This window comes from Gouania willdenowi, chromosome 1 (genome assembly GCF_900634775.1).
Source record: "Gouania willdenowi chromosome 1, fGouWil2.1, whole genome shotgun sequence".
Classification (NCBI taxonomy): domain Eukaryota; kingdom Metazoa; phylum Chordata; class Actinopteri; order Blenniiformes; family Gobiesocidae; genus Gouania; species Gouania willdenowi.
Genome location: NC_041044.1, coordinates 26579608 through 26607420, shown reverse-complemented (window position 1 = coordinate 26607420; position 27813 = coordinate 26579608). Strand labels below are relative to the sequence as shown.

Sequence of the window (27813 nt, the reverse complement as noted above, 5' to 3'; positions counted from 1 at the left end):
AGTGACACAGCGACATTCTGGTGGCTCCTCCCACCGGCGTGGTGTCCAATTATGAACATCACACCACCCCGGTAGCCCCGCCCCCCTGTTAGAAAACGGTGAAGTGTGACTCGGATGCTTCGTCGTTATTCCGCCGCTGACCGTGAACACACCGCTGCTGCTGCTGCCCTGTTCTACACACACACACACACACACACACACACACACACAGACACACTGCTGTTGTTTTCAGAAGCCGTCCAGTCAGAAGAAGTGGTCATGTTCTGTGTCTGGAGGGTCGGTGGACTGTGTGTGTGCTGGGGTCTGCTGCTGATCAGCCTCTGCGTAGATACAGGTGAGCTTCACTTCCTGTGTCACATTCCTCCTTGTCACTGTCATTCATAGGTTTGCATGTATATTTATAAAGTCTAATTGAATCTTTCATTTCGGTAGATATTAAGTGTTTGTTAGTTGCTTTTGGCTTCCTGTGTGACACACTTGGAGACATGTGTTGCATTTCCGCTCTCTAATAATTTCCCTCACTCTGTCTGTTTCGACGTTTATGACTTTAAACGCACTTTTTAACCATTAAATGCAGAATGAAGTCATCTTTAGCGGCGGTGTCCGGCATGCATAACATTCTTGCCTCGCTTATGAATGGAATATACGCATCGCGTTTTGATTGGCCAGTTCTTCTTTTGCACGGAGCGTATCAGCCAATCACAGCCTCGGGCTTCACCGGTCAAATGGGGTTTCATGTGGGCGTGGCTACAGCAGAAAAAGGCGGCTGTCATTTATAATGGTAGAGCGTTATAGCCTCCTTTATCTCTGCTAAAGGATCAGAATAGAATAGAATAGAATAGAATAGAATAGAATAGAATAGAATAGACTTTTACTGAAGTTCACACGTTGCAGCAACACCATAGAAGAGCAAAAGTAAACAGTATGAAGAAAATGCCAACATAGGACAATAGTGCAAATATACACCTGTGGGATGGACATAAATTAGAAAAGATCAAAATAGAATAAGTTAAAATAACATTTTGAACAAAACACAAAAGAACTACAACAACAACAATGCCAATAAAAAAAAACCCCATAAAAACACAATGTGCAAATGACAAATGAAGGAATGTGGTTGTTTTTACAGTTATTGAGTTAAAGCGATGGGCCGGAGGATGAAAAAAGAGAGGACGTCTCGATATCCCTCCCTACCATCGGTAGTAGACCATAGTAAAAGACTGTGGTCTACCCTGCTCTCTCACCATTGCAGTGTGTTATTATCAGTATGGTGGCGGGGCTATCGTAGAGTAGAGTGCTGCCAAAGTTTGGCATCTCCTCTCCTGACTCTAGCACTTTCTTCAGCCCTTCCATTTGTCCAGTCGTTATTACGTGAACTGATGGAATGTTAGAGCTGATCACAGGTTCCCTAATAATTATAGATCTCATTCATTTGAAGTGGGTACCAAAAGAGTTTGCTGTGTTTGTGAGCCTGCATGTGTTACACATGCCTTACTTTATATCCTGAGGATATTTTTACACTTTTGATTTTAGTTTAAAGCCACCTCTCAGTCGCTTGGAGGTATAATTACTGCTTTACGTCCTGTGCCAATGTCAAACCGCAAGAAACGCCTCTGAAAGCACCTGATTTTTATTGTCCCCACCCACAGTAGGCAGCTATCCTCATTTGACAATGACAGTGTGACCTTTCTGGAGACACACCTAGCAAAGTAACAGACTGTTTGAATTGAGACAAAATATTAAAAAAAAATGATGTTTTATTTTTGTTTATTTTTGTACCTTTTTTTTTTTTTTAAATACATTTTAAACACAAAAAAAAACGATGTAAAAGGTTGAAATTGCTGCTCAAAAGTTTGTTTAGGGATGTGGAGTCCCGTAGACGGACGCATAGAAATTTAGAGATTTAACTTAATTCTTACCATGATTTCTTGTTTGCTTCCAAAAACTCTTCCAAAGTCACTTCCCAACACATTTCTGATGTTTTCATGGACTGTAAGTTGTGGCAAAACAATTGATGATATTTATTTTGGGGTTCACGTGGAAATGGAATGTAAAAAAATAAAAATAAAAAAAATGAAATGATTTATGAAATCACGCATGATGGATTTGAATTCTTTTAAAGATTAATAAAAATGGTCACATGGAAAACCAAAATAAACGTGAAATAATTTGATTACTTAAGTATATGGTGAATGCGAACAAAGGCATTAAAGTTCATTTTTGTTCTGATTTTATCATAAGTCTGTTCACTTCGATACTAATTTGTCATCACACAGAGAGTTACAGCTTGTGGCAGATCACTGATGGCGCCGGTTACATATTCGACTTTTCTGAAAACTTTTTAATTAAATCGGTGTAGCTTTCTGGCGGCGTCACAGTCAGTTTTTACTCTTAAAGTTTCAAAGTTTAACCAAAAATACTGGAACAGACACTGATGTGACTAATACTTGAATCCCCCCTGAATGAATGAATGAATGAATTAATGAATGCATCAAAGTGGAGGTGATTAGTAAAGCATCACAAATTTCTTTCTCCCCTTGTGGTGAACGCACTTCCTGGTTATTTATTAACTTCGGGACATACGTTTGAATAAATAAACACTCCTTGTGTATATACCATAAAAAGACAGGAGATCTTTGTTTGAGAACAGTCGCACATTGTCGAGAGGAAGGTTGTTGTCATGCTGCTCACTACTTGTTTAAACTATCTGCTGTCAAACACGTGTTGGACTTAAACTGAGTAGCAGAACACTGGTATGTGTTGTACATAAAAAGCCTGACATGGTAGTGGAAGCCAAGATGTCTGCTGGTCTCCATTTCTTCTTCTTTGCTGACTGGAAAATGGCCCCATTTTCCCCCTACAAGGTTTACAGTAAACAATTAAAGGAGACCTCATTTCATTGGTAGTGGGGATGGTGAGTGGGTCGTGACGCATAAGTGTGGATTGCAAGAAGGATTAAGAGCGGAAAGTGAAAACATACGCTTGTCCCCAGACGAGTGCCAGAATCTGACCAGCATTCTCTCCTCTTTTCTCCTTCATGTCTAATAACGGATCCCTAAAAAAGGGAAACTGTAACAGTAAATGTTTGGTTTTCCTGTAAACTTAATCCCCTGGGTTATCAGAAACAGCTGGAGTATGGGAAGTGCTTTCCTTGAAGCTTTGCTGGATTCCCGCATGGTGTTGTCGTCATGGGTTTGACTGTTAGTGGTTTCTGTGATAATTTGGATAAGCTGTGGAAGCCTTTCTCACTAACCCACTTTTTACACACAGACAAGTTATGATGAACTTGTCGCAGTTATCCTTTCCACATGTTGCCAGCAGGGTAACTTTGGTTGGCATTGCCCACAATAAAGCAATCCTGCTGCCACTATGACTGTTGTAGACCTGTCAGACCTGCTCCATCCTGTCATCACTTACTGGCACAAGCTGGCACACTTCCTGTGCTCACAGTCGCCGTGGTGATGCTGTCATGATGACGAATGCCACCCATAGGTCCTATGGCCCCACCCTTGGCCCAATGAGCCACTGGTGGTGTGATTGTTTGACTCCTCCCCTGCTATTGTCTTAAAGGGAAAGAGTCACAATGTCCCCAGCCATCTCTGTCACTAGAGACGTGAGGTGGTGATGGAGGACGAGGAGATGGCAGACAGTGTTAGTTTCACATGTTGATGATTGGTTAGGGAGCCTGTGTGCACTGAGGGGTGACGGGTCAGACTCGCGTCCCCTGGAAGTTACACAATCAGGAACTGATGGACTCATTTTAATAATGCAAATGTTACACGCTGCTGCTGCATGGGAAGATGTTTAAAAACATACATTCAATAAAAATACATTTTCTACTGTTAGATTATTGAAAGATTGATTAATTTCCCTCATTCCAGGAGACTTATAAACTTTAGTCTTACATTGATGTGTGATAGAGGGACAAATGTTAGGCCTCTGTCCATAGATTAGATTAGATCAGTGGTTACCAAACAGGGGTACGCATACCCCTAGGGTGTAGGAGAACATGGCAGGGGGCACTTGGAAAGCTTTATCAGTTAATTTGGAAAATAATTAGGAAATATACCTAGTTCCTTTTTAGGCTATTTTTTGGACAAATTCACCACAAACTAACAGTATTGTTGTTGAATAAAATGTATATATTTTCTTGTAATTTAGTGAAACAGGATTATTTTATGCTGTATATGCCATTTTATCACACTTCTGACAATAGGACACATTAGCTACTTTGTACATAGTATTATTGATAGTTATTTTATTTATTCAAATAAATTCCACTTTAAATGCCACTCATTGTTTTGAATTTGTAGATTAAACCTTAGGGAACCAATGTTGGAGACACAGTTAGGGGTTTAGGAGAGCTTGCTGTTCCACGAATGATTTGACAAAAATGCAAAGGGGGTAAACGGGACAAAAAGATTATCAACCACTGGATTAGATTATTTGGATTGTACAATTTGTGCAAATTTTAATTTGTGCAGAAAGGAATACACCAAACCATTTAAACAATATACAAAGTACCATATTAAAATATGGTTCTATGAGGGAGGAATGAGCAAGCTTCACACAAACCTTACATTACAATTGTAATATCTCTAGTTATGTGAGTAAAAGCCATTTCTTTACTTTGGTATTTTCCTCTGAGTTGATCAGTAGTTAAACTGTTTGTCTGCACCTTCGTCTGTCATATCTGTTCTAGCTTGCAGTCAAATATTTAGTACACGATGTGATCGTTCTTTGAGTGTTGACACAACTTTGCATTTGTACAAGGTGTGTGATTTCAGCCAGAAAAAGCAATAATGTGTGTTTATCCTCATGTCACTCTAGTCATTGTCGTATTTCCTTCACAGACGCAGCCTTCACGTGCACTGATTCCCAGTTCATGTGTGGGAACGGCAGGTGTATTACACGCAAATGGGTTTGTGATGAAACCGATGACTGTGGCGATGGGACGGATGAACTGCCAGCAACATGCGGTATACTGCAATATTGTTAATTTGCTACACTTTATTGTAACCCTGCGCAGAAATAATTTCCTTTTGATTAGAACTCAAAAGAAAATACCGTAGTTAAATTGTATAAAGAAGTCGTTGCAGGAATTGTCCTTTTGAAAGTGTCATGACAGGACGTTAAAAACCACTGAAATAACAGGAGCAGAAAAGTAGGACACAAACCTTTGACCAATGAGAGCTGCTAATTCTAGCCCTTATCCCAACGGTGACCCATTTAAAAAAAACGTTCTAAAATGAGTTTTTTTTTAAATTACTTTTGTTATAATGTGTTACAAATACAGAGTAGCCAGTATTGGTGCACTAAAGTGACAATATGCACCAGCTCAGATATTTTTAGACTGCATTTTGTATATTTTTATTTGAGAAAGTGAAAGTATTGAACAATATACAATTTTTTGAGATTGTGTGTGGTGTTTTAATTTGAAAAAAGAATAATATTTATTTAAGCTCAATGAGCTTTCCTCCATTACCTGCACTGTATATGTATTTTTGTGATATTATGTATAGTTTTTAATTGCAAAAAAAAAAAGACTATATATATATATATATATATATATATATAATTTTTTTATCGTATTATAATTAGACATTTCAGGCAACCCCAGTTTATATCCAGGCAATCCCACCCCAAACCCTGCCATAGCCCCTTAAACTGTATAGGTGCCGGATTGTTCAATCACAACCAGTAAATGGGGAAGCAGCGATCCCCAGCTACAGCAGTGTTGACTTTAATCAGTCAGTGTTTGTTTAAGGTCACTGAGCTGCAATCACAGCCGTTGTCCTGCTGTTGATTTATAAAAAATATTTTTTCTCCACAGTGGCCAAAGTCTGTCGGAGTACAGAGTTCAACTGTGGTGACCCCATGTACCAGTGCGTTCCCAAAAATTGGCACTGTGACGGTAAAGATGACTGCATCAATGGAGCAGATGAGAAGAACTGCAGTAAGTGTTATTCCTTATAATCTGTCTGCAACATGATCAGTGGGTTAAAAATATCAATTTATCTTCTATAATTAGGAAAAAGGAATTAAAGTTGGCAGCAAAAATTATTATGTTACCGCACAACATTTTTATTCTATTTCTACAATTTTTTACTGTTATTTGGGATTACAAAGGAAAGGAAACTGAGGCGTAACTTTACCAACACAGAGATCGGTAATTTATTCGGATTCAAGTGTAAACACTAAATAACTCTGACAGCCATAATATTATGGTCACTCAGTTATTCTTATAGCAGTATATCACATTCAATCAGCTCAGGACTTAGCAGGTGTACAGGCAACGCACCGACAAAGTAGGACAAAGCACAACAACAAAGAACTTTTCACCTAAAGTTAAATTAATGTAATTAGGAGTAAAGTTTAAACGGTTCAAATGTTTTTCCAGTGAATGTGGAAAGAATAATTTTGTACTCAAAGAAATGATCTATGAACTGTTAGTGTTGCTCTTTATTCAGCATGGAAAAGTAAATTTCCTGAAAACAGAAAAATATATACATATGTACTATAGTTAATAGTTATTTAGTTTATCTACATGTATTTCTATTTTTTTATTCATTATTATTTTAGAATCTTATATATTTTGGAGAACATGCAGCATATTTATTTATTTATTATTTAACCTGCTGATGTTAACGCAAATGCATAATAAACTGAAAAGTTTTTTTTTTTTTGTACCAAAAACTTAATAATGTGACCTAATTTCCCTATGGTTCCATCTCTTAGATGTACCTAATGTACAGTATATCTAATCCTGTCGATTCCAGTCATTCCCAAAGAAAACATCAGCATCTTCCTCTTTGCCAACTTTGTCTTATAATATCTACAGTATATCTGGTATTTAAACAAGATAACACGAGTTGCTCGGTGTCTCGCTGATCTTTTTTCTCTCTTTTGCCTCCTTCCAGCGGTGAAGGAATGCACAGCTCGTGAGTTTCGTTGTGCCAGCGGTCAGTGCATCTCCACCTCCTTCGTGTGCGACAAAGAGGCCGACTGCACCGACGGTTCTGATGAAGTCGCGTGTCCCAAACCCACGTGCAGCTCTCGCTCCTTCCAGTGCAACAACTCGGTGTGTGTGCCGGCCCTGTGGCGCTGCGATGGAGACGCAGACTGTTCGGACGGTTCAGACGAGTGGCCACAGAACTGTGAGGGGCGGCTGCCGCAGGAGAAGCGCTGCAGCCCGCATGAATTCCAGTGTGCCGACGGGGAGTGCATTCACAGCAACTGGAAGTGTGATGGAGAAAAGGAGTGTCGTGATGGATCGGACGAGGCCAGCTGCAGTGAGTTTGAGTTTATCTCCAAAAAAAATATTTTCTCATCATCAACTGATGCTCAGTGTTTTCTTTACTCTGTATTTTCATTTATCCAGCATAAATTCCCATTGCAATTCACAATTTATCCAATCATGCTGATTATTTTCATCTTTCATCAAAGTCCTTTTAATTTCTTTCTTTCTTTCTTTCTTTCTTTCTTTCTTTCTTTCTTTCTTTCTTTCTTTCTTGTTCTGTCTTTTGATCCATTTATTTTATTTTCCAGCTCATGCTACTTGCAGCCCAGACCAGTTTCAGTGCACAGATGGTACCTGTATCCACGGCAGCCTTCAGTGTAATAAGAAACATGACTGCAGTGACCTAAGTGACGAGTTCGGCTGCAATAAAGGTGCCGATTTTAATTTAAGGACTTTGACATTAAGTCAGATAAGGAGAGAAAGTAGAAACACATTTTCTTCTTTTTCACTTCATAGAAAATGTGTGTGAAGGCCCAACCCAGTTCAGATGTCGCAGCGGGGGGTGCATCAACATGGACAACGTGTGTGACAATAAAAAAGACTGCCAGGACGGGTCGGATGAGCCTTTGAAGGAGTGTGGTACGTTTACTCTGCACTTGTTTTTTCACCAAATTAAAAGGAGAAAAATCCAAAGTCTGGATTTCAGTTTAGATTCTTCTCAGCCTGGAATGAATTTCTCGGAAAACGAAGAGCATGGACATTTTTTTTAAAGTCGTGTGTTTCTGTGGGTTTTCTTCACAGGCCTCAATGAGTGTTCATCTGGAAACGGGGGCTGCTCTCATTCCTGTATTGACTTGAAAATTGGTTACAACTGCTCCTGCCCTGCTGGATACAACCTGAAGACGGACAGGAAAACATGTGAAGGTGAGAGTCACAGATTTTACATTTATTAGGAACAGGTTGGTAACTTTTTAGGCTGTTAAACATGTCAGAGGTTCATCGCTCAAGGAATAATTCCAACATTAAATCAATGATGTTTATTTTCAACTTGCCTTGCTTTATTTATCCACAGATGTTGATGAATGTGCTCAGCCTGACACTTGCAGCCAAATCTGCATCAACTTCCCTGGAACCTACAAGTGTGACTGTCTGGATGGATATCAGATCGACCCTGTGAGCAAAAGATGCAAAGCTGAATCGGGTAACTTTTTTTTTTTTCTCACCACAACCTTCATAAATGTATAGGCCTGTGTGTGTTCCAATGCTCAACACTCCTCTATGATCTCCTAGGAAAGATACCAACGCTCTACTTCACAAACAGGCACGAGGTGAGGATGATGACTGTGGACCAGAGAGAGTATGTGCGTCTGATCCCACAGCTGAAAAATGCAGTGGCTTTGGATATCCACATCCCAAACAAGATGATCTTCTGGTCTGACCTGTCTTTAAAGAAAATCTACAGGTTCGAAAATAATGATTGTGTTTAAATCACAATGTGGTGGTTTGGTGTTTCTTCAATAATGACCCTCACGGTGATAAAGTAGTAACTATATCTAAAGTGAAAACCTTTTTCTGTCATGTCTTTCTCAACAGTTCCAAGTTAAACATGGCGAATGACTCCGCAAACCATAATGTGGTGGTTGGCAGTGGCATTGAGGCTCCAGAAGACATAGCAGTGGACTGGGTGCATGAAAACATCTACTGGACCGACAGCGCATTAAAAACTATCTCTGTGGCAACAATTGATGGAGGAATTCGGAAGACGCTGATCGCGGACAACCTGGAGAAGCCCAGAGCCATTACAATCGACCCAGTGAATAAGTAAGTGGATCAATCCACTCATTACCTCACTTTAATTAAAAAAAATGTCAGTAATTGGGTTTAACTCATAATGGGTTTCTCCGTGTCCTCTTCAGCTTCATGTACTGGACAGACTGGGGTGAACAGGCCAAGATTGAGAAAAGTGGGCTGAACGGAGCCGACCGCATTGTGTTGGTTAACAACAACATTGTGTGGCCGAATGGCATCACTCTAGGTGAGCAAGACTTTAGTATTCAAACAGGAGTGGATTGGGACAAAAAGGTTCTATCTAGCCCAGTCTACCACATTATCAGGGACAACATGTAGAAGCCGTTATTAAGTCAGTGATGTTCAGCATGTTGCTCTTTGTCTTCAGGTTAATTATTATTCCCCCAGAAAACCTTAAATACCACTTGTTTAATTTTTTACCTACATTTTTCCTCTTTTTGTTCCACATTTTTGCTCTTTTTCACAATTGCTGCCTCACTTTGGGTCGACGGCCCACCGGGAAGGTGCCCAGTATGCCAGATGGCCAGTGCACCCCTGGATTCAAACCGTTATGAACATGCACACTTTGTAGCAGAATGGCACAATGACCATACTTTGGCTGTTTTGTTTTTTTTGCGGACAGACTTGGTCGGCCAGCGCCTGTACTGGGTCGACGCTAAGTTGCACACACTCTCCAGCATCGACGTAAACGGAGGAACTCGCCACACTGTGATTCAGAGCGAGGAGAAGATGGTTCACCCGCTCTCACTGATCGTCTTTGAGGTGAGTGATGAAGGTCATTTAGCTGTACCTTAAATATTATTCAGGGTGTTGAAAGTTAAGTTGTTGTTTTTTTTGTTGTTTTTTTTTTTTTTTACAGGAAAAGGTGTTTTGGACTGATACAGGAAGGAGGGCTGTGTTCAGTGCTAATCGCCTGACAGGAAAGGACATCACCGAGCTGGCAGTGGACTTGGTCCAGCCAGAGGACATTGTGCTGTTCCACGACCTGAAGCAACCGATGAGTAAGGAAATGTTCCACTAAAGCGCGTTGAACCTGTTGAGATAGATTCATCTTTTCATTAATGCCTGATGTGTTTTTAGGCACAAACTGGTGCAGAAGAGGAAACAGTCTGAACGGAGGCTGTGAGTTCTTGTGCCTTCCTGCTCCTATGATCAACAAGCAGTCTCCTAAATACACCTGTGCCTGTCCTGACAACATGGTCTTGGGAGACGACATGAGGCGTTGTGTAGCAGGTAAAAAAAAATTCTCTGGAAATAACACCACAAAAATGATTACAAGCATCACTCCATCTATGATTTTGAATGTCATATTTACATTATTCTATTCTCTCCCAAGGCTCAGCCGTTCTCCCTCCCAATAGAACCCCTACAACCACCAAGTCGCCACGAAAACTGACCACGCCCCCAGCTAATCCACCCCAACAGGCAACACCGGAGCCTGTTTTTACAGCTAAAGGTACAAGAACTATGAATCTCCTGAAGAGGTCTTTGTATTAATTCAGTCATCTGGCCTCTTTGACTTTGGACAAGATGAAAAAGTTTAAATTATGATTTTTTTTCTGTGTATCTTAAGGAGAAAGATTGGCAATCTCCCCTGAAGAATCTCCATCATCCCACCCTGTCACTCTCTACATTCTGCTGCCACTCAGTAAGATACTAACCTCTCATTCAGGTTGCTTTATCCTAGTTTACCTCTAATTTGCGGCCCTCACTCTCTCTCTCTCTTGTTCTACAGTGGCAATGTGCCTGCTGATCTTTGGGGCTGGATTGCTTTGGAGACACTGGCGTCACAAGAACACCAACACGATTCACTTTGACAACCCCGTGTACCAAAAAACCACCGAGGACGAGGTTCACATCTGCAGGAACGGATCCGAGGGATACGTCTATCCCCAGGTAATCAGGCACTTCAATGTCAGCTCAAGGAAAGCCCTTTGTTGTGTGTCGACTTTGCTAACTTGGCCTCATGTGTTTCCACAGAGACAAATGTTGAGCATGGAGGACATGGATGTCGCATAATCTAAAGATGAAGAAATGTGTTGCTTTAAATGAAGTAAATGCCCGATTCTACCACTGCTGCTTGATGTTTCTATGCACTCCCAATGACTTTCATTCGAGGCTCAGACTTCAGCACTGTACTGATCAAGTCTAGAAAAAATATTTTAAACAAGAAGCCTCTTCGTCAGATCACAAAAAATGCTCCAGAGTGAAGGACTGACGTATGGCTTTGAAACATGATGTTCTTCATTCCAAAGCTGAGATTTCTTCAGGAAAACCTGTCATCACGATGTTGAGGACCAAACACTTGCAGCACCTCAGTCTTGCCTTCTTAATACTTGTGTGTGCCTTTCAGTCATTGATTGCAGTCAATGGTCCTCATACAGAAAATTGCCTTTTTTGTGTCTTTTCTTTACAGCATGTTACGTTATTTATTTCCTTTTTGTCGTGTGAAGAGTTGTAAGTGTAGTTGGCTCCCATATTGGCCATGGTTACATGATGTTTTTTTAATTCAGAATTAAAGTGGCCTGCTTTGTGTTTACATGGAAACAGTAATTCCAGAATTTAGGTTTACATGGAAAACTGGTTTATTCCGCTTTAGGTCTGGGGGTTGGGAAGGCTCTGAATAGACAGGGGGTGAATGTGACGTATCATGTACAGTATATGTATTAGGAAATACACTCAACAAACCTTTTATTGTCGGCTGTGATGCAGAAGACCACACATGAGAACTGTTTTCACCTTTATTTTGATTGTACTTTTGAAGCAGCAGCGCAACAATAACACACGCTTTCAGAGCGGAAGAGAGATAGGAGCTAATCACTGGTAAATAAAGCCCAAAACAATCACCAGGAATAAATAGTTGCTCCATGGTAAAGATAGTAGCTCTAACAACAGGTAAAATGATAAACTTGGGGATATTACAGCCTGTGAATGCGGTACGGGGACGCATATACTCCTACTAGTTAAATGTTTACAAGAAAAAAATAAACCAGCCGCTTCATTCGGATTTAAGTTTAATTTGGAATTAAATTAGCATTAGGGATTAGGTGGTCAGTGTAAAGAGGAATTCACTTTTATACTGCTTTAAAGAGGAATTAAAGCTCCCATGTAAATTTGAGGCATGTTTCTCAGGCATTCCACACATTTTCTGTTTGCATTGTAATGTTTTCTGCTTGTGTTCGGCCAGAATAAGATGTTTGAGTGCGAGAGCCACGCACGGTTTACATCTTATATCTAAAAGCTGCTGGTTTTTTTTCCTGAAGTAAACAAAAAAAGAAGACAGTCGCCTTTTCTAAGTGAAAAGATTGACTCAAATGTGATTGTAGTTTATAAATGATCACATCACTATAAATAGTTTTGTGAGAATACAACTACTTTTTATTGATTTCTTTTGTGTTAATTTCTTTTTTTTTGTTTTTGTTTTTGTGAATTCAAACTTGCAAATACTGTAAATATGTATTTACTGTAATATGTATTTATTTTTGAAAGTTTATGTGAAGGATTTTGACTTGTATACAGAGATGCTGTATTTCTACCAATCACACTGTAGCGATTGGGTTAAGCTTTAAAGTCACGCAGCTTATTTTTCAAATCAATGTTGAATTAATTGTTTAGCAGCTGCTCAATTGTCTATATTTTTCTATATAACTAAGGTAAGGTGTCGCAGAGCAAACCTATTTATTCCTATATATGGATAATTTATTTTGGTTCTGCTTCAATGTTTTAAAGATTTTTTGGTTTTTGTTGTGTGATGAGGGTACATTTGATGTTGAAAACTGAATGTATGTACAAAGCTGATGTGCAACAGTTTGATTTGATTGTGTTAATTTTGCAATAAAATATGTCAAATGTCTACCGCTCTTTATTGTGAAATGTAAAGGATTTTAATAAGGTGGGATACACACGGTAACTGCTCATGGAAAAACTTCAATAAAAATACAGTTACTTAGAAATATTATTTATACACACACACAGATATTTATATATTTGGATGTTGCTAAATGCAAAATAAAAATGCTCAATACATAGAATTGCAGTTGTGCAGACAACACATCACCAGCTAAAGCTCAACAAAAGGTTCAAAGAGGTGTTTGATCTCCAACCAAACATTGTGTTTTTTTTCTTTTTACATAGAGAAGCTTTGATATTGCACGTGGGAAACATTTTGTGACTCTCACCTCATTTGAATGACAAGCTGGTTTAACATGTTGACTTTGTTTGAATGAGTTTCGCCCAAACTTCAGCTTTTCTTCCCACTGGAAACAACTCAATAATATATAACAGCAATTATAATGCATAATTCATCATTACTGGTCAGTTGCAGCTGCAGGAATTAGAAGTTCACGTCTATCTGTAATTGAGATCACCCTAAATCACATGGGTGGATTAGCAGAAGTTCCAACATCCATTGCCATTTGTTATTTACTGAAATAAGGTGTAGCCTGAAGTAATACTCTTCATATATGGCTACATTTGATGAGTACTTCTGGTTAGAGACTTTTCACTGACGTGGAACTGTTTGGAAACCTTTGCAGGGCTCTCAAACTCCACAACTCTGGCCTGATTATGCAAGGCCACCAAAATAATCTGCCACACAAGTTATTGGACTACAGGATGCTGTTAAATACAGAATTAAAGAAATTAGAAAATAACATACAACAATATTTGATGAACGACCAAAGTCAGTGAAAATCATTTGGAATTTTTGTCCAGCAAACTTTGTTTCTTTCCTTGAGATATGGGCTGTGGTTTGACGTCAGGGCTGCACGTTCAGCAACACTGCACCATTGTTGTCTTGTGTCAATAGGAATCTGTGGCATGTTGTCTGACAGGTACTGTGAGCAACATTCTCACAGTAGCAGGTTTCACACCTCATATGACTGAATCCAATATCTAGTTTAATTTGCTTATTTTCATCTTTTAGCTTGACCATTAGCCTGATTCACACCACAGACATGTTACGCCAAATGATCACAAATGAAAGTTTGTTCTGTGTTTTATTATTAGTGCTGACACCTCTAATTAACAGGCTAATCCTGAATATACTACTCCCTTGATGCAGTAGACAGGTACCCCTGAGGCTCAGGTGGCAGGTTACACCCACCCCCTGCTATGTTGACAGTCAGCTGTGCTCTCATCTGCATGTTTGTTTTCTTCCTATTGGATAGGTGGCATCTCACACCACTGACTCGTAAGCAAAGGGGTGTGTCTTCGTAAACTGACAATGGGAGGAGAAACGTGTGGATGTGCATGTTTGGGTGGTGATTGCAGGTTGAATATTCCCTTGTTAAGTTACTAAATGTTCTAGTGAGAATGTGACAACAATGACTATGTGTTTGGCTTCTGCTTGGCAACCATTGGGTCGATGTGGATGGTTGAGTGGCTACTTGCAGGATGCGGGAGTGTACAACTGATGATTGCTGTGCAAAAACAAGTCGTTGCTATAAAACAAGCTTTTCAGTTGGTATTTAGGTTAGTATTTAGGTCGAACACACCAGATATGAGATACAATTGAACTTTTGAGGAACCTGAATCACTTCTCCTGAGTTTGGAAGGTGCATAAATCATGTGATTGAAACACAACAAAACCAACGTATCGGTTCAATATCCTTCAAATGTAATTATAAACCACAAGCTATGGTTAATCAGCTTGTATGTAAACATCTTGTTCTTTACTATCCATCTTCATTTGATCAGAACTTCATTTTGTGACATTTTAGAACATTTGTCACTGGGTTGTGTATTCTGGTTTTTCTGTTTACCATCCTTGTATAAGTTACATTTCTTTCATCCTTTTTGAGCATTTACAGAAATTATATGGAACTTTTTACAAAGGCTTTTTAAAACATGTTTTTGTTTTTCTAAAAAATAAAAATAGAAATAAAAATGTTAAAATCTACAATTTCATACACAGGGAAACTCCATGTGATTAAAAGTGAAACATTCAGACAGAGATTATAAAAAATAATAAAATAAAACAGCAAAATTAACAACATGAAGACAATTTGTAAAATGGATCAGTAAAATTATTCAGGGTTTAAAAAGCAACAATTAACATACGGTGTTGGCACAGCGCACATGTAATTTATGACTAAGATTGTTGTAACGTCTGTAGATAAACAGCACCTGATAAAGAGAACAAACGTATATAAGGATGGGCTTTTAGTCTGCTGTCCATCTGGCCTACAAAGGCACTGTACATTCACTGTTTAACTTTAAATAACTCACCTGTATTCACAAATGCAGCACAACTTGGTTTCTGTTAGAGTCAGTGAGACTAGATGGGTGAATAGCCCTAAACCTGTTTTATCCCCTGTCTTTATGTAAGATAAAATGATGATCTCTCTTTACAAAGACATCATCTAGATCACCATTTACAGGTTTGGTCCCTTTGTATCATAACCGTTTAAAACCACTTCATTCAACTGTTCACCAACCGCTCTGTTAGTTCTACAACCTTGTTAGAAACCGGCTGAACATCCTTTACCTTTACAATAGTTAAACTGAAATCATCCTACATTTCACCAAACAACAACCCACAGTTAAATAAACATAACTGCTTCTTTATATTCTGTGTTTCAAAAGGTCATCTTGACCATGTCTACAAGCCTAAATATCATAGATAAATAAATAGAGAATTATTTGTAAATGTGAATAAGAGGAACCAAATTCAAATTGGGCCACAAATTATTATTTTAATTGAAGTTTTTGATGCAATTTTCTTTCTGAAAAGCATTTTCCACAACCTATTCCACATGTTAGGGAAGTACATTTAAAGTTCAGTTCACACTGCATATTGTTGACCTCCATATACTCTGCTTTGTAGGAAACTTACTTCCCCAAGAGGCCAAACTGATGCTAGGGTGTGTATTTATCTGCATGCAGAAGGGTTTGCTTAAACTTGAAGAGTGTGTTTCTTTCCCCCTACATTTGCTTGTATATATATGTATATATTTTACAAGACAAGTAACACTAGATTTAAAAAAAAAAAAAAAAAAAAAAACTGGACAAAATGTTTGAGAGGGCCATCTGTATTAAAAATACATTTGTGGGAAATTAAAATGAATGTTACCTTTGAGTGAAAAAAAAAAAAAACAGTTTTACTTGAGTAAACAAGTTCAGCTTGAATTTCTACAATTTATGAAATGAGCAAATATTTGTATTTCGAGTGAACAGTGCTTTTTAGTTTTTTTTTTTTTTTTTTTGCCATTTCTGCACAAAAATCAATCTTCTCTGTAACCCAGTCGGTGATGGCAGCCCTGCCTAAACACCCTGAGACTCTGCGTTGTGTTTGATGTTAGTTTGGGGTGGGTGCGATGCAGGAAGACCAAGCACCAGAGACAGGAGTTCAGATTGTGGCTGGGACCAGGAGCTTTTATTTTGGCACACACTGCTCATGGAATCCCACTTTAGGCCCCTTATAAGTGACAGCAAACGATCAACAAAAAAAAAAAAAATTTAAAAAAAAGAGTGCAAGAATATTCTTGTGCTAAACATAAATTGCATACAAAAATAAATAAAATACAAATCTATTAATAAAAATAAAGTTCTGTACATTTTCTTAAAAAAAAAACACATAACACGAGGTAACAAACAAACTTCTTGTTACACTGAATTAAAGAAATGAAAAACTACTGGTGAAATTGAAAGCTATATTCCTAACACATGCACCCTGTTAACACAATGCTAATGATAACTGATAAGGTGGTTTATTCTTACCACACAAAGGACAAGTACAACTGTAGAAAACACATAAACATCAGTGCATAAGCATATTACATGAACACATCCATTAAAGACACTGGCTGTGTGGCCATTTTAAGTTTAAACATTAATATTTTACAAAGAAAACAATATATCGCACTCACTTTAAATATATATTTTGTTATATTTACTTAAATTTAGTTTAAAGTTTGCAGGGTACAAACATATATATTAAAAAAAGATAGGTCATTCCATTTTACAATTTGAACTGCAACAGCAGCAATAAGGTCTACAATTACATGATCATTGACAGTAATAGTTACAGAAATGAAGGGAGAAAAGGAAAAGCCCTTCTGTGGCAGATCTCATAGTGATATTCCATGTAAAATTAGAATTATAACTAATATTTATGACAGCTTATTTGTTGAACACCTCTGCATGATCACTTAAAAGACTTAAAATAATAATCAACCTCTATCTGGAACAACTTCAATCATGGAGTTGAGTTTTGAAATTTACATTTATGTGACACTTTCCCAACAAAATATAGCGATTAAAAATAGTACATGGTTTCTGCTCAATGCACCTTCAGTTTATGAAGAGACCATGAAATGGTAAAAAAAAAATAATAATCACAAAAAAATTATTATTTACTCAGTAATGGTTGGGTGTAGAAATGTAACTAAATACTTTTTTTTAAGTAGAAGTAAATTTACTGATTTAGAAATATACAGAAATAAGTACAAGTACACATACAAGCAACTCCATCACAGTGACGTGAAAACAGGTAATAATGTTCTTGCCTTGAGGAAAATGATCTGAGGTCAAGAGGTCAACCAGGTCTATTCAGTGTGTCTTTGGCGCCTTCTACTGGACAAAGTAGGCATCACAGCTTTGTTCTGTTCTTTGCTCAGGTGAGGGATTAATGTTTCACCTGTGCGTGGTGACGTCAGAGCACCTTCAGGAAAAAAGGGGGACCGTGGACGCTGTGGTCACTTTAAGCCCACTGAGTTCCTCTGGTTTTCAGGGACTAACTGGTGTGTTCGTGGAAAGATAGAAATAAAGAGACGCTTAGAAAGGACGTCTGTGACGACACCAACACCATGTCTGCCTCGGCTGTGTTTGTGTTGGACCTGAAGGGGAAGGTAAGAGCAGAATAAAACACGCTCAACAGCATTTATCGGTTTCAACACAAGTTGAAAACCGCGATAAGACCGAAAACCTAAGATTCACTCGGTCTTTGTGTGGTTTCCACTTCTATTTTTAAGCTGTTAAACATTACAAACCTTGTTAAAAATTAATGAGGCATTGGCATTCATCGGCCTTTTCTTGTTCTACTTCCGGATAAATGGCAACAGTGGAAGTAAAAGTCCAGAGCTACACCTGACACACTATTATATACACGCACACACGCTCACGTGCCTCTTAGACGGGAGTGGAAGCATCAACAGAATGTTTCAGATGTTCTGTACATGATAAAAGGGCGTGTGACTCGCACTACTGCACTTCATTTGATATGGTTCAACCTAGGGCTGGGCGATATGCACCGTAAGTCATATATCGTTGTTTTTTCTCTAAGTGGCGATATACAATATAAATCTTGATCATTTTAATTCAAATGAAGCCTGACCAGAAAGACAATTCAGGGTTAAAATTGCTGATGCAAAATGCCACATAGGAACATTTATCAACAAACAGTTGCACAAAATGTGCCACTTTTGGCTTTTTGTCCTGTAAAGGACAACATGTGTTAGTGAAACTGCTTTTTAATGCTGTTCTGAGAAGTTGTGAAAGCACCAACTCCAAAAACTAGTGGTTTAAAACAAATTAAGCTATATATATATATATATATATATATATATATATATACAGTATATAGGCGATATTGTCATTTTCTATGTTGCCAAAATAGAAAATTTAATATATCTTGAATCTCAATATATTACCCAGCCCTAGTTTAAGAACGTTTCTGCACTTTGGGACTCAACTTAAATATCAAATACATTCAGTGTTAACAGCAACTCCTCACTAACAGTGGGAAATGAGAGCGAGAGAAGTAAAGACTTCATCATGTGGGGAAAAATTGGTATACGTCAAGTTATTATGCATATTACTCACTCATTAGCAATAGCAACTAAAGGGATCCTTCACTGTTTTTACAAATGTGGCCTAAAACCTTTGAAAAGTTCCCTTTTAGAAGATCAATACCTAACAAAACACATTATTTTTGCACCATATTTGTTTTATTAACTTTTAAAAATGGCACTTGTGCTGCTTTGGGTTACTCTAAAAACCAGTTTAAAAAAAAGTCAACGTAAACCTCTTTTGTTTTCTGAAAATTGATAAACAAAATCTGTGCGTCGCAAAAACCTTAAACCTTTAACTCTGCTGTTTTGTGGATGACAAAGTAGTCCCATTTTTAAAAGTGAATAAAACGAATATGGAGGATCGCTTTAAGACATTGGGCGATGTCTAATTAATAAAAACAGCAATCACAGCTTTATTTGTTGTTTCAGTGTAAGTAGGGTAGGTGCCCCCCAGCCCAGAGCATACAACGTACATTTATTTAGATAAAAGTATTGTAAATACTTTGATTATGGTGAGAGAATAGGGTGGCATATAGCTCTCCAAAGCAGTTACATTTTTATTCTACAAATTTGATAATCAATGGTAGCCTACATGCTGACTGACTGCATGAGTGACTATAAAGTTTGTACTGACTTCTTGACGTCATTTTGGATAAACAAGTCTGTTCCTATGTCCCAGAAAAAGAGCTATCGGGTCGTGGCTTGTTTTTAATGAGTGATGCTATAAGACCTGAAACCACACACCCTCATAGGCCTTAATTTAAAAACGGGTACAGCACATGACAAGAACTGAAGAGACGGTAACATTTCATAGGCCATGCTGACACTGAATGTCATACTTAAATTAATACTTTTCCCTGAAACTGATCCTGCCATATTGTGTCCTTTGCTTATTTATTTCACCACCATTCCCTGTGTGTCTTTTTCCTAGGTGCTGATATGTCGGAACTACAAAGGCGATGTGGACATGGCAGAAATCGATCACTTCATGTCGTTACTCATGCAGCATGAAGAGGAAGGACTTATTTGTCCTGTCATGTCCCACGGCAGTGTTCACTTCATGTGGATCAAACACAGCAACCTCTACCGTATCCTTGTGGTTAATACAATTTCACAAAATATGTGAGAAAATGTGTCACTTGTAGTTAGTCTTATTTGCTCATTATCCTTTTTCTTTTCTTTTTTTTTTTTTTTTATAAAACATTGAGTAAACATGTTCTGTCTTTTCTCCCTCTTCTTTCAATCCTTCTTTGACAATTACTTGGACTTAATGTCCTGGATTTTCCTGATATAATTCCAGTGTTGTGTTGTGAAAGAAAATCTACGTTCTGCTTGTTCTCAATATAACATTTCTTTGAGCATAATGAAATATTCTGTCACTGGTACAATTTGATTTCTGATATTAATTTATTCTTCTGGTGGCGTTTCGTGGGACTGAGCTTGGGTCCTTACCTTTTAGCTTAATGGATTTTTGCTCTGTTGGTAACAGCTGTTTCATTTCTTTTGGATGGTAGAGAGGACTAATTGAGGACATTGAGTGCATGTGATTGTGAATCAGTAGAAATAACCTCATAAATCCACTCATAAGAAAAAAAAAAAAAGCCAAGAACTCACATTGTGGACCCTTGATTAAAATCTATACAGTTGTAGCCACAACAAACAAGAACTCAAATGCTTCACTTGTCTACTCTTTTCTCTACAAACTTGTTGAGGTGGGTGATGCACATCTCTATCACATGCAGTGTTGCACTAACCTATAAATATACACAAATATGTAACTTACCGACATCAGAGAAACCAGATTAAGCGCTAATACAGTGCTGAGATATTGTCTGTTATCACTGTGTAGGTTTTTACTGAGTACTTCAAGGAGCTGGAGGAGGAGAGCATACAGGATAACTTTGTGGTCGTCTACGAGCTGCTGGACGAACTGATGGACTTTGGATTCCCTCAAACAACTGACAGCAAAATCCTACAGGAGTGAGACTTCTAACGCAATAGCATAAAATTGCCATATACATTGTGGACGTTTGGTCTACTTTCTGTTCTGCATCACTGTATGTCATCACATTTTTTGTTAATTTCTTGCAGATACATCACTCAGGAGGGAACCAAACTCGAGGTGGCGAAATCTAAAGTGCCGACCACCGTCACCAATGCCGTCTCCTGGAGATCAGAAGGAATCAAATATAAAAAGAACGAGGTCTTCATTGATGTCATTGAGTCAATCAATGTACTGGTAAGATCACGACTCTTAGGTCTTAGTTTTTCAGTGGTCAGATATTGCTACGTACACACGTTTAGAAAGTATGCCTCCCACATTGCAGCTTCTGCAGTCACAAATGATTTCAAAGTTCAATGATTTAGTTTGAGAAGCTTTAAAGGTCCCATGTCATGCTAACTCTAAAAACATAGTATTTGAAGTTTATTTTCCCAAACTCGCCTGTTTCCCAGAGTTTTAGCCTCTGAAAAGTCACTTTCTGAGCAACTTTACACAAACAGGCTGATTTGCGGCCTAGTTATGCATATTCATGAGTGGGCGTGTCTACAGACGGGACACTAACTTCCTCCTCTCTGCACAGTGACGTAGGGCCAGACGACGGCCCCGCCTCCTCCCACCCACTCCGTAGTCAAGCTCATGCTGCTTTATAAACACGAGACAGAGTGTGGGGGCGGGGCGTTCGCCGGTACATACATAGACTAGAAAATACATACATAGCACTGCACGAAGAACGCTGACATGCTCACCTTTGAGGGCGTGTCTGTTTACATGTCAATCACAGCAGAGAACTTCCTGGAGGCGCGGCTTCTCCAGCTCAGTGCACGTCAAATTCGTCATCAAATTGGAGCGAGGTGTTTGGGCTCGCCCTGCAATAAGAAAGGACCAAATCACCCTCTAACTAACGATTGAGGGAATCAATGAAAAAAACACTTTGGGCATGTGTATGAAGCCCATATAGCACTTTTATGATGTTTAAAGTACAGAAAAGTTCATTTAGCATAACATGGGCCTTTAAAACGTCAAACTGGATGCAACTCTGGTTGTAAAGCAAATATATTATTAGATGTGAATCAGCTTTGCATCAAGAGCTCACCTCATTGTTCTTGTTTTTTTTGCACTTTGTCATTTTTCCAGGTGAACGCTAATGGTAGCGTAATGAGCAGTGACATTGTGGGCAGCATCAAACTGAAGACTATGCTATCAGGGATGCCTGAACTACGACTGGGCCTCAACGATCGAGTGCTTTTTGCCCTTACCGGACGTAATGTCATGCTTCTAATGCAACTGATCTACATTTTAATTTGTGTGTCACAGAGCATCTAGTTAAAGGAAATTTGGTTGTACGTTTAGGAGACAAGGGAAAAACGGTGATGATGGAGGATGTGAAGTTCCATCAGTGTGTGCGTCTGTCACGTTTTGACAGTGACCGAACCATCTCCTTCATTCCTCCAGACGGGGAGTCTGAACTGATGTCCTACCGCATCAATACACACGTAATGCCATGTATTCACACTGAGAAATGTTTTTCAAAAAGTTGGCATGCAAATATGAAATATTACCTTTCTATCATAAGTTACTGATGGTAAAAGTCAAACCATTTTGTCAAATTACGGTGTAAAAAATTAAACAGTAGATTCAGGGCCTGAATGAGCCTAAAGCATAAATCTGTAAGAAAAAAAAAATTAAAAAGGTAATTGTATTTGTAAATTCAATAAATAGTGTTCCATCTTTCTTTCAGGTGAAACCTCTGATATGGATTGAATCAGTGATTGAGAAGTTCTCTCACAGTAGAGTGGAAATTATGGTCAAGGTAAGTAAGCTCATTTTAAGCCACATTTACTGTTCATTCACTTTATTAAAGATAAATAAATCATTTATTTTGGCCATGTATTAGTTTTAAATATGTGAATACACTGCATGAAAAATGTAAACCTATAGCTAATATGTGTATTTTCCCATTGGTACTGCTTCAAAGTCTTGTTTCGTTTGCTGAGCTTCACTATAAACCTCACTGTAATGTGCTGTATTTAGGCAAAGGGACAATTCAAAAAGCAGTCTGTAGCAAATAATGTGGAGGTCCGAGTCCCAGTTCCCAGCGACGCAGACTCACCCAAGTTCAAAACCAGCACAGGCCATGCCAAGTATGTTCCTGAGAAGAACCTGGTTGTATGGACCATCAAGTCGTTCCCTGTAAGAATACAGTCTCAGAAATGTATATGTAATGTGCATGTTTACAATATTTTATCTGGCTAATTAATTTTCTTTTGCACATGAATTCCCACAGGGAGGTAAAGAGTTTCTCATGAGAGCTCACTTTGGTTTACCTAGTGTGGAGAATGATGAGCTTGAAGGCAAACCTCCCATTACTGTTAAATTTGAAATCCCCTACTTCACCGTCTCAGGAATACAGGTAGGCTGTAGTGTGTAAAATAGCTCAAATATACTATATTCAACCTATTCCTATTTTTCTCCAGGTGCGTTATATGAAGATCATTGAAAAAAGTGGTTATCAGGCCTTACCTTGGGTCCGCTACATTACACAGAGTGGAGGTACAATGATGCCTTATTCCTATTACAATCATATAACTTGTGATGTAAAGTTGCTATCACAGATATTTTTTTATTGGATTAAATCACAATGTATGCCTCAGATCAATAATCTAACATCATCCATCCATCTTCATACCCGTTTATCAGGGTCGCGGGGGTCTGCCGGTGCAAATCTCCGGCTCTCATAGGGCGCTGGGCAGGGTTACACCATGGACAGGGCGCCAGTCCATCACAGTAATCTAACATCATTTACTCCCAAAAGAAAGGAAAAAAAGTTGAATTTGCCACTTAACAATTTGTTTTTATCTCCATTGCATTGTTTACTGCAGGGGTTTTCAAACTTTTTTGGCTCAAGTACCCCCTTTGTCTTATTTCTGAATCCAAGTACCCCCTTTGTCCGACGACAACATTTTTGCTTAGAAAACAATTTAAAAACAACTATAGAACATAATGATAGAATGAAAAAGTGATAAAACACATTTTAAAGAATCCCTTTGTAACAAAGTAGAATGAAAACAGTATTTAGTGCCTCCTGAATTTATATATTTCTATAGTTTTTATCATTTCTAGTCATTTCACACCCGATGTGGGACCAAGACTGACCCTTGTCTTTTCAGTTCATGTTCTAATCAAGATTATTTTCATCATCATTATTATGATTATCATTTTTAAATACAAAAAAAAAAACAGAAAACCCCATGTTTTTAATGTTTTAATTTGTGAACGTTACACTCCTCTCAAGCACCCCTTGTAATGCCATTGCGTACACACTGGTGTACTGCATTGCATTTTGGGATTTGGAACTCCATTAAAGGACAGTGTTTATTGTGAGACCATTTTTGTTCTTGTTTGTTCCTGGTATTTCTTGTCATATCAGAATGAAGCAAAAACATTTCTATGCATCCGATTACTGGACTCCACATCCCACAATGCAATGCATGAAAATGTCAACAAATGGACTGTTTACAGTGGAGATGAAAATAAAAAATTGAGCCCCAATTTCAACTTTTTCTACTTTTTTAGGAGTAAATTGTTAGATTCATTGATCTATTAGGCATACACTATGATTTTTATCTAATGAAAAATTGTGGCGGGAAGCAGCTTTAAGACCAAAATATATACATTTTTAAATGTTTGTGCATTTTGTTGTCAATTTCTTCACTTAGATTATCAGCTGAGGACCAACGTGTAAAGCATGAGAAACTACAGTTGACCAGGATGTCCAAAGGAGCTTAAATCATTTTACCTGACCTGAAGGATTGTCTTTGAAATGTCTCCAGTTTGTGATTTTAATGATTCTGTTTGAAATATGTAAATCTAAATGTTATTTAAAACTATAATTGAAATATTACTTTAAAAACAAGTGTTTTACTGTGATATTTGTTTTTTTTTTTTTTGTAATGAGTCTATAGTCTAACAATAAAATAAATCCTGCAATCACTTTGTTGTGTAATTGGAGTCACTTCACCCGCCTTTTTATCCCACACTGGCCTCTGCAGGGCCACGGCCAAAGGTTAGAAAGCACATTGATCTGTCTTTGAAGGCTTCAACACATACAAATCGCCCGCTTTCTGCGCTCCGTGCGCTGATTGGTCAGTAGCGACCGTTACCACAGTGATGGCGTAGTAACAGAGTTGCAACCCGCCTCTATTACCATATAAGGAAGAAACCCGCCCTCCTGGCTCGCTGTGATTGGTCGGTGCACGGCCGGGGCCAATGTTTGTAAATTGTAGTCGGCAGAACTGACACCGCTGTTTTGATCTCAGCGCGCAAATGTCTCTACTAATGTTTATAAACTGTAAGCGTTTGAATAGTGTTTGAACACAGCGCTACATATTTAAACCGAGGAGGAAAGACTAGCAGACCGTTAGGATCCTGACGAACAACACGAAGGTAAAACAGCTTTACTTCTTCTTTTCTCTGTTAGCGGTTATCATGGTTGCTAGCTGTTTGTAGACGCCTCCCGTCCTTACGCCTGTTCAACAAACGCTTACGTCGGTTTGTTGTTTAAAGCTCACGTTGGATGTTAAAGGCGTGTTTAAAGCGACCCTCCGTCATATTTAATGGCGACAGCTAGCTGAAGCAGAGCCTAATACTAATAATAAACCTCGTCTATCACTGAGTCTTTTGTCGTGTTTGTTGTTGATATTCTCCGTGACGGGTGGGTGCGTCTCGGTCTCTCCCCCACCCACAGACACACAGACACACCGACGACCATGGTCCTCAGTCAGATGGAGGCCGGCAAAGCGCTGGCGGCGGCGGCGGCTAAAGGAGACACCGGGGAGGTGCAGAGGATCCTGGAGGAGTGCAGAGTACACCCCGATACCCTCAATGAGTTTGGCAGGACTGCCCTACAGGTGATGATCAGCTCCAGTATTAGCGCATTGATCAGTGATTGATCAGCTTTGATCAATGTTTGAATAGACCAGGTAGACACAGTTTAGCAGCAGTGTGTAAAGAGTCTGTCTTTCCCATTCAAAGGTACACAAAGGAGGGTACAAAGGAGAACAAGCCCCAGGCACCGGTGACTTTAAAGAGCCCCGTTTGTTCACCAGATTAGTGATTCCCAACCAGGGGTTCGCGTACTACAGAAGCACATAGCAGGGATCCTATAGGAAACATCAATAATTTCAAAATAATTGGAAAACGTTCATAGTTCCTATTTTTGGACACATTTACCATAAAGCAACAGTACTATTGCGCAATGAAATACTGTCATTGTTGTGTTTTTTAAATTTAAATAATTTATTGAAACAGGATTCATATATGATGTAGAGGTCATTTAATCACACTTAGTGGAAAAAAAGAACACATTTTTATTTTTTTTACAAATTAAAATACTGTTTAGACGTTATTTATCTTGGCCCAGATGTCAGTGTTTCTACTTCCTGCAGTGACTTCATGTACCTTATTAGAGTTCCAGTCACTCCAGACTTGGACACACATTAACTATGAACCTCACAGATCCCATCCAGGCTATAGTTTTTGTGTGTGTGTTTTGTTTTTAGATGTTCAGCTCATTTTCTATAAATCATGCCAACGTGTTGAATAATGTAACAATTTTGCTTCTTTTTACACAATGGTTGTTTTTTTTTTTGTGGTCTTATGTATTTGCCTACAGTTTATTTTCTTTTCATTATGGTCATTTTCACTTTTCCTAGTGTTTGACACCCAAAACAACATGGCCACACACGTTATGCCTGTTTATAAGTCTGTGGAGCAAAGTGTTGTGGCAGCTGTTTGAACAATGGATAAATACAATTGATATTTGATGAATGACGTATAATGTCTATTCGTGCGTTGGTTTTATTTTTTTTGCCATTTTGCTGTCATTGTACAATATGTTATTTTTAGCTTTTAACTTATACTGTATTTGAGTTTCCTGGATTTTCCCCCTTTTTTTCTCGACACATATATGCACGTTTTTATTTATTGTTTTGTGCTAACAGCTCTCCTCTAATATTATCTTCAGGTGATGATGATGGGGAATTCCCAGATCGCCACCTTGTTGTTGGAAAAAGGAGCAGACCCCAATGTCCAGGACAAACATGGAGTGGCTCCAGTTCATGACGCAGCTCAAACCGGCTTCCTGGACACGCTGCAGGTTCTGGTGGAGTACGGCGCTTCTGTAAATGCGTCGGACCAGAACGGCTCCCTGCCCATCCACATCGCCATCCGGGAAGGCCACCGTGATGTGGTGAAGTTCTTGGCGCCGCGATCAGACCTGGCGCACACCAACACCAGCGGGCAGACGGTGATCGACATGGCCCGAGCTTCTCGTGTGCCCGATATGATCGACTTGATTTGTGCTCACCTTCATAGTTAGTTAGATGTTTGGGAATCTTCTAGCAGCCATAACCGCACTCGTTTTTTTTTTATTTTTTTATTTTTGCTTCAAACCTGGTGACTTGAATTTATTGCTGTGTAAAGGATTTTATTGTTTTGATGGTGACTCAGCATTAATGTGTGATACGGGACATATTGTCTTGGCAGCTTATTTTCAGTGGATGGGTGGCTATATACTGTAGACACCTTTTGCACAGTGCAATTGAAGCACCTTAAATATTACATATATATCTGTTTTCCCTATAAATTGGGAGTGCACATTTGAAGAAAGTTTCCCTCAATGTTTTGTGAGTATAGCATTATTGTTGTTTATGAATTGTAACAGTTTTCATTTGATGTATTTTATTAGCAAAACTTGACCTGGTGCACCCTGATGGCTTTGCATAGTTGTTGTTGTTCTTTTAAAAAGAAGATTATTAGATGAACTTAGAATCTCAATGTACTCTTATTTATTGTTGGAGTAGGACTGAACATTCCTGACTTTGTAAATAACATTTATTTTGATTTGTTATTATGTTATTTATATAAGTAATTTTAAACCAAAAGTGAGATAATTCACTTTACTGTTTGAAGAA

At 38.6% G+C, this 27813-nt stretch overlaps 3 protein-coding genes across 3 annotated transcripts; all 3 read left to right on the top strand.

Moving 5' to 3' along the window:
- Window positions 1-112: 112 nt before the first annotated feature.
- ldlrb (low density lipoprotein receptor b) lies at window positions 113-11822 on the top strand. The gene is made up of 18 exons (XM_028447898.1): window positions 113-334; window positions 4854-4979; window positions 5834-5956; window positions 6921-7292; window positions 7549-7671; window positions 7757-7879; window positions 8042-8164; window positions 8313-8441; window positions 8531-8702; window positions 8834-9061; window positions 9157-9275; window positions 9672-9811; window positions 9909-10050; window positions 10130-10282; window positions 10386-10505; window positions 10623-10697; window positions 10785-10945; window positions 11030-11822. The coding sequence occupies exons 1-18, from the start codon at window positions 115-117 to the stop codon at window positions 11066-11068; spliced, it is 2688 nt and encodes an 895-aa protein (XP_028303699.1). The 5' UTR covers window positions 113-114; the 3' UTR covers window positions 11069-11822.
- Window positions 11823-17668: 5846 nt separating this feature from the next.
- On the top strand, window positions 17669-24704 carry ap1m2 (adaptor related protein complex 1 subunit mu 2). The gene is made up of 12 exons (XM_028446195.1): window positions 17669-17898; window positions 19772-19928; window positions 20485-20552; window positions 20690-20820; window positions 20932-21079; window positions 21977-22103; window positions 22193-22335; window positions 22581-22652; window positions 22874-23032; window positions 23127-23252; window positions 23317-23392; window positions 24559-24704. Exons 1-12 carry the CDS (start codon window positions 17857-17859, stop codon window positions 24582-24584), a joined length of 1275 nt encoding a protein of 424 aa, XP_028301996.1. The 5' UTR covers window positions 17669-17856; the 3' UTR covers window positions 24585-24704.
- Window positions 24705-25038: 334 nt separating this feature from the next.
- On the top strand, window positions 25039-27813 carry cdkn2d (cyclin-dependent kinase inhibitor 2D (p19, inhibits CDK4)). The gene is made up of 3 exons (XM_028451447.1): window positions 25039-25285; window positions 25587-25749; window positions 26865-27813. The coding sequence occupies exons 2-3, from the start codon at window positions 25609-25611 to the stop codon at window positions 27216-27218; spliced, it is 495 nt and encodes a 164-aa protein (XP_028307248.1). The 5' UTR covers window positions 25039-25285; window positions 25587-25608; the 3' UTR covers window positions 27219-27813.

Coding starts and splice junctions, on each gene's coding strand:
- ldlrb (XM_028447898.1), top strand. CDS start 115: ATGCTTCGTCGTTATTCCGCCGCTGACCGTGAACACACCGCTGCTGCT. Junction 7,672..7,756: donor CGAGTTCGGCTGCAATAAAG/GTGCCGATTTTA, acceptor TTCACTTCATAG/AAAATGTGTGTGAAGGCCCA. Junction 9,276..9,671: donor GCCGAATGGCATCACTCTAG/GTGAGCAAGACT, acceptor TTTTGCGGACAG/ACTTGGTCGGCCAGCGCCTG.
- ap1m2 (XM_028446195.1), top strand. CDS start 17,857: ATGTCTGCCTCGGCTGTGTTTGTGTTGGACCTGAAGGGGAAG. Junction 22,104..22,192: donor GCTTTTTGCCCTTACCGGAC/GTAATGTCATGC, acceptor TTGTACGTTTAG/GAGACAAGGGAAAAACGGTG. Junction 23,393..24,558: donor CTACATTACACAGAGTGGAG/GTACAATGATGC, acceptor TTCTTCACTTAG/ATTATCAGCTGAGGACCAAC.
- cdkn2d (XM_028451447.1), top strand. CDS start 25,609: ATGGTCCTCAGTCAGATGGAGGCCGGCAAAGCGCTGGCGGCGGCGGCG. Junction 25,750..26,864: donor TTGGCAGGACTGCCCTACAG/GTGATGATCAGC, acceptor TATTATCTTCAG/GTGATGATGATGGGGAATTC.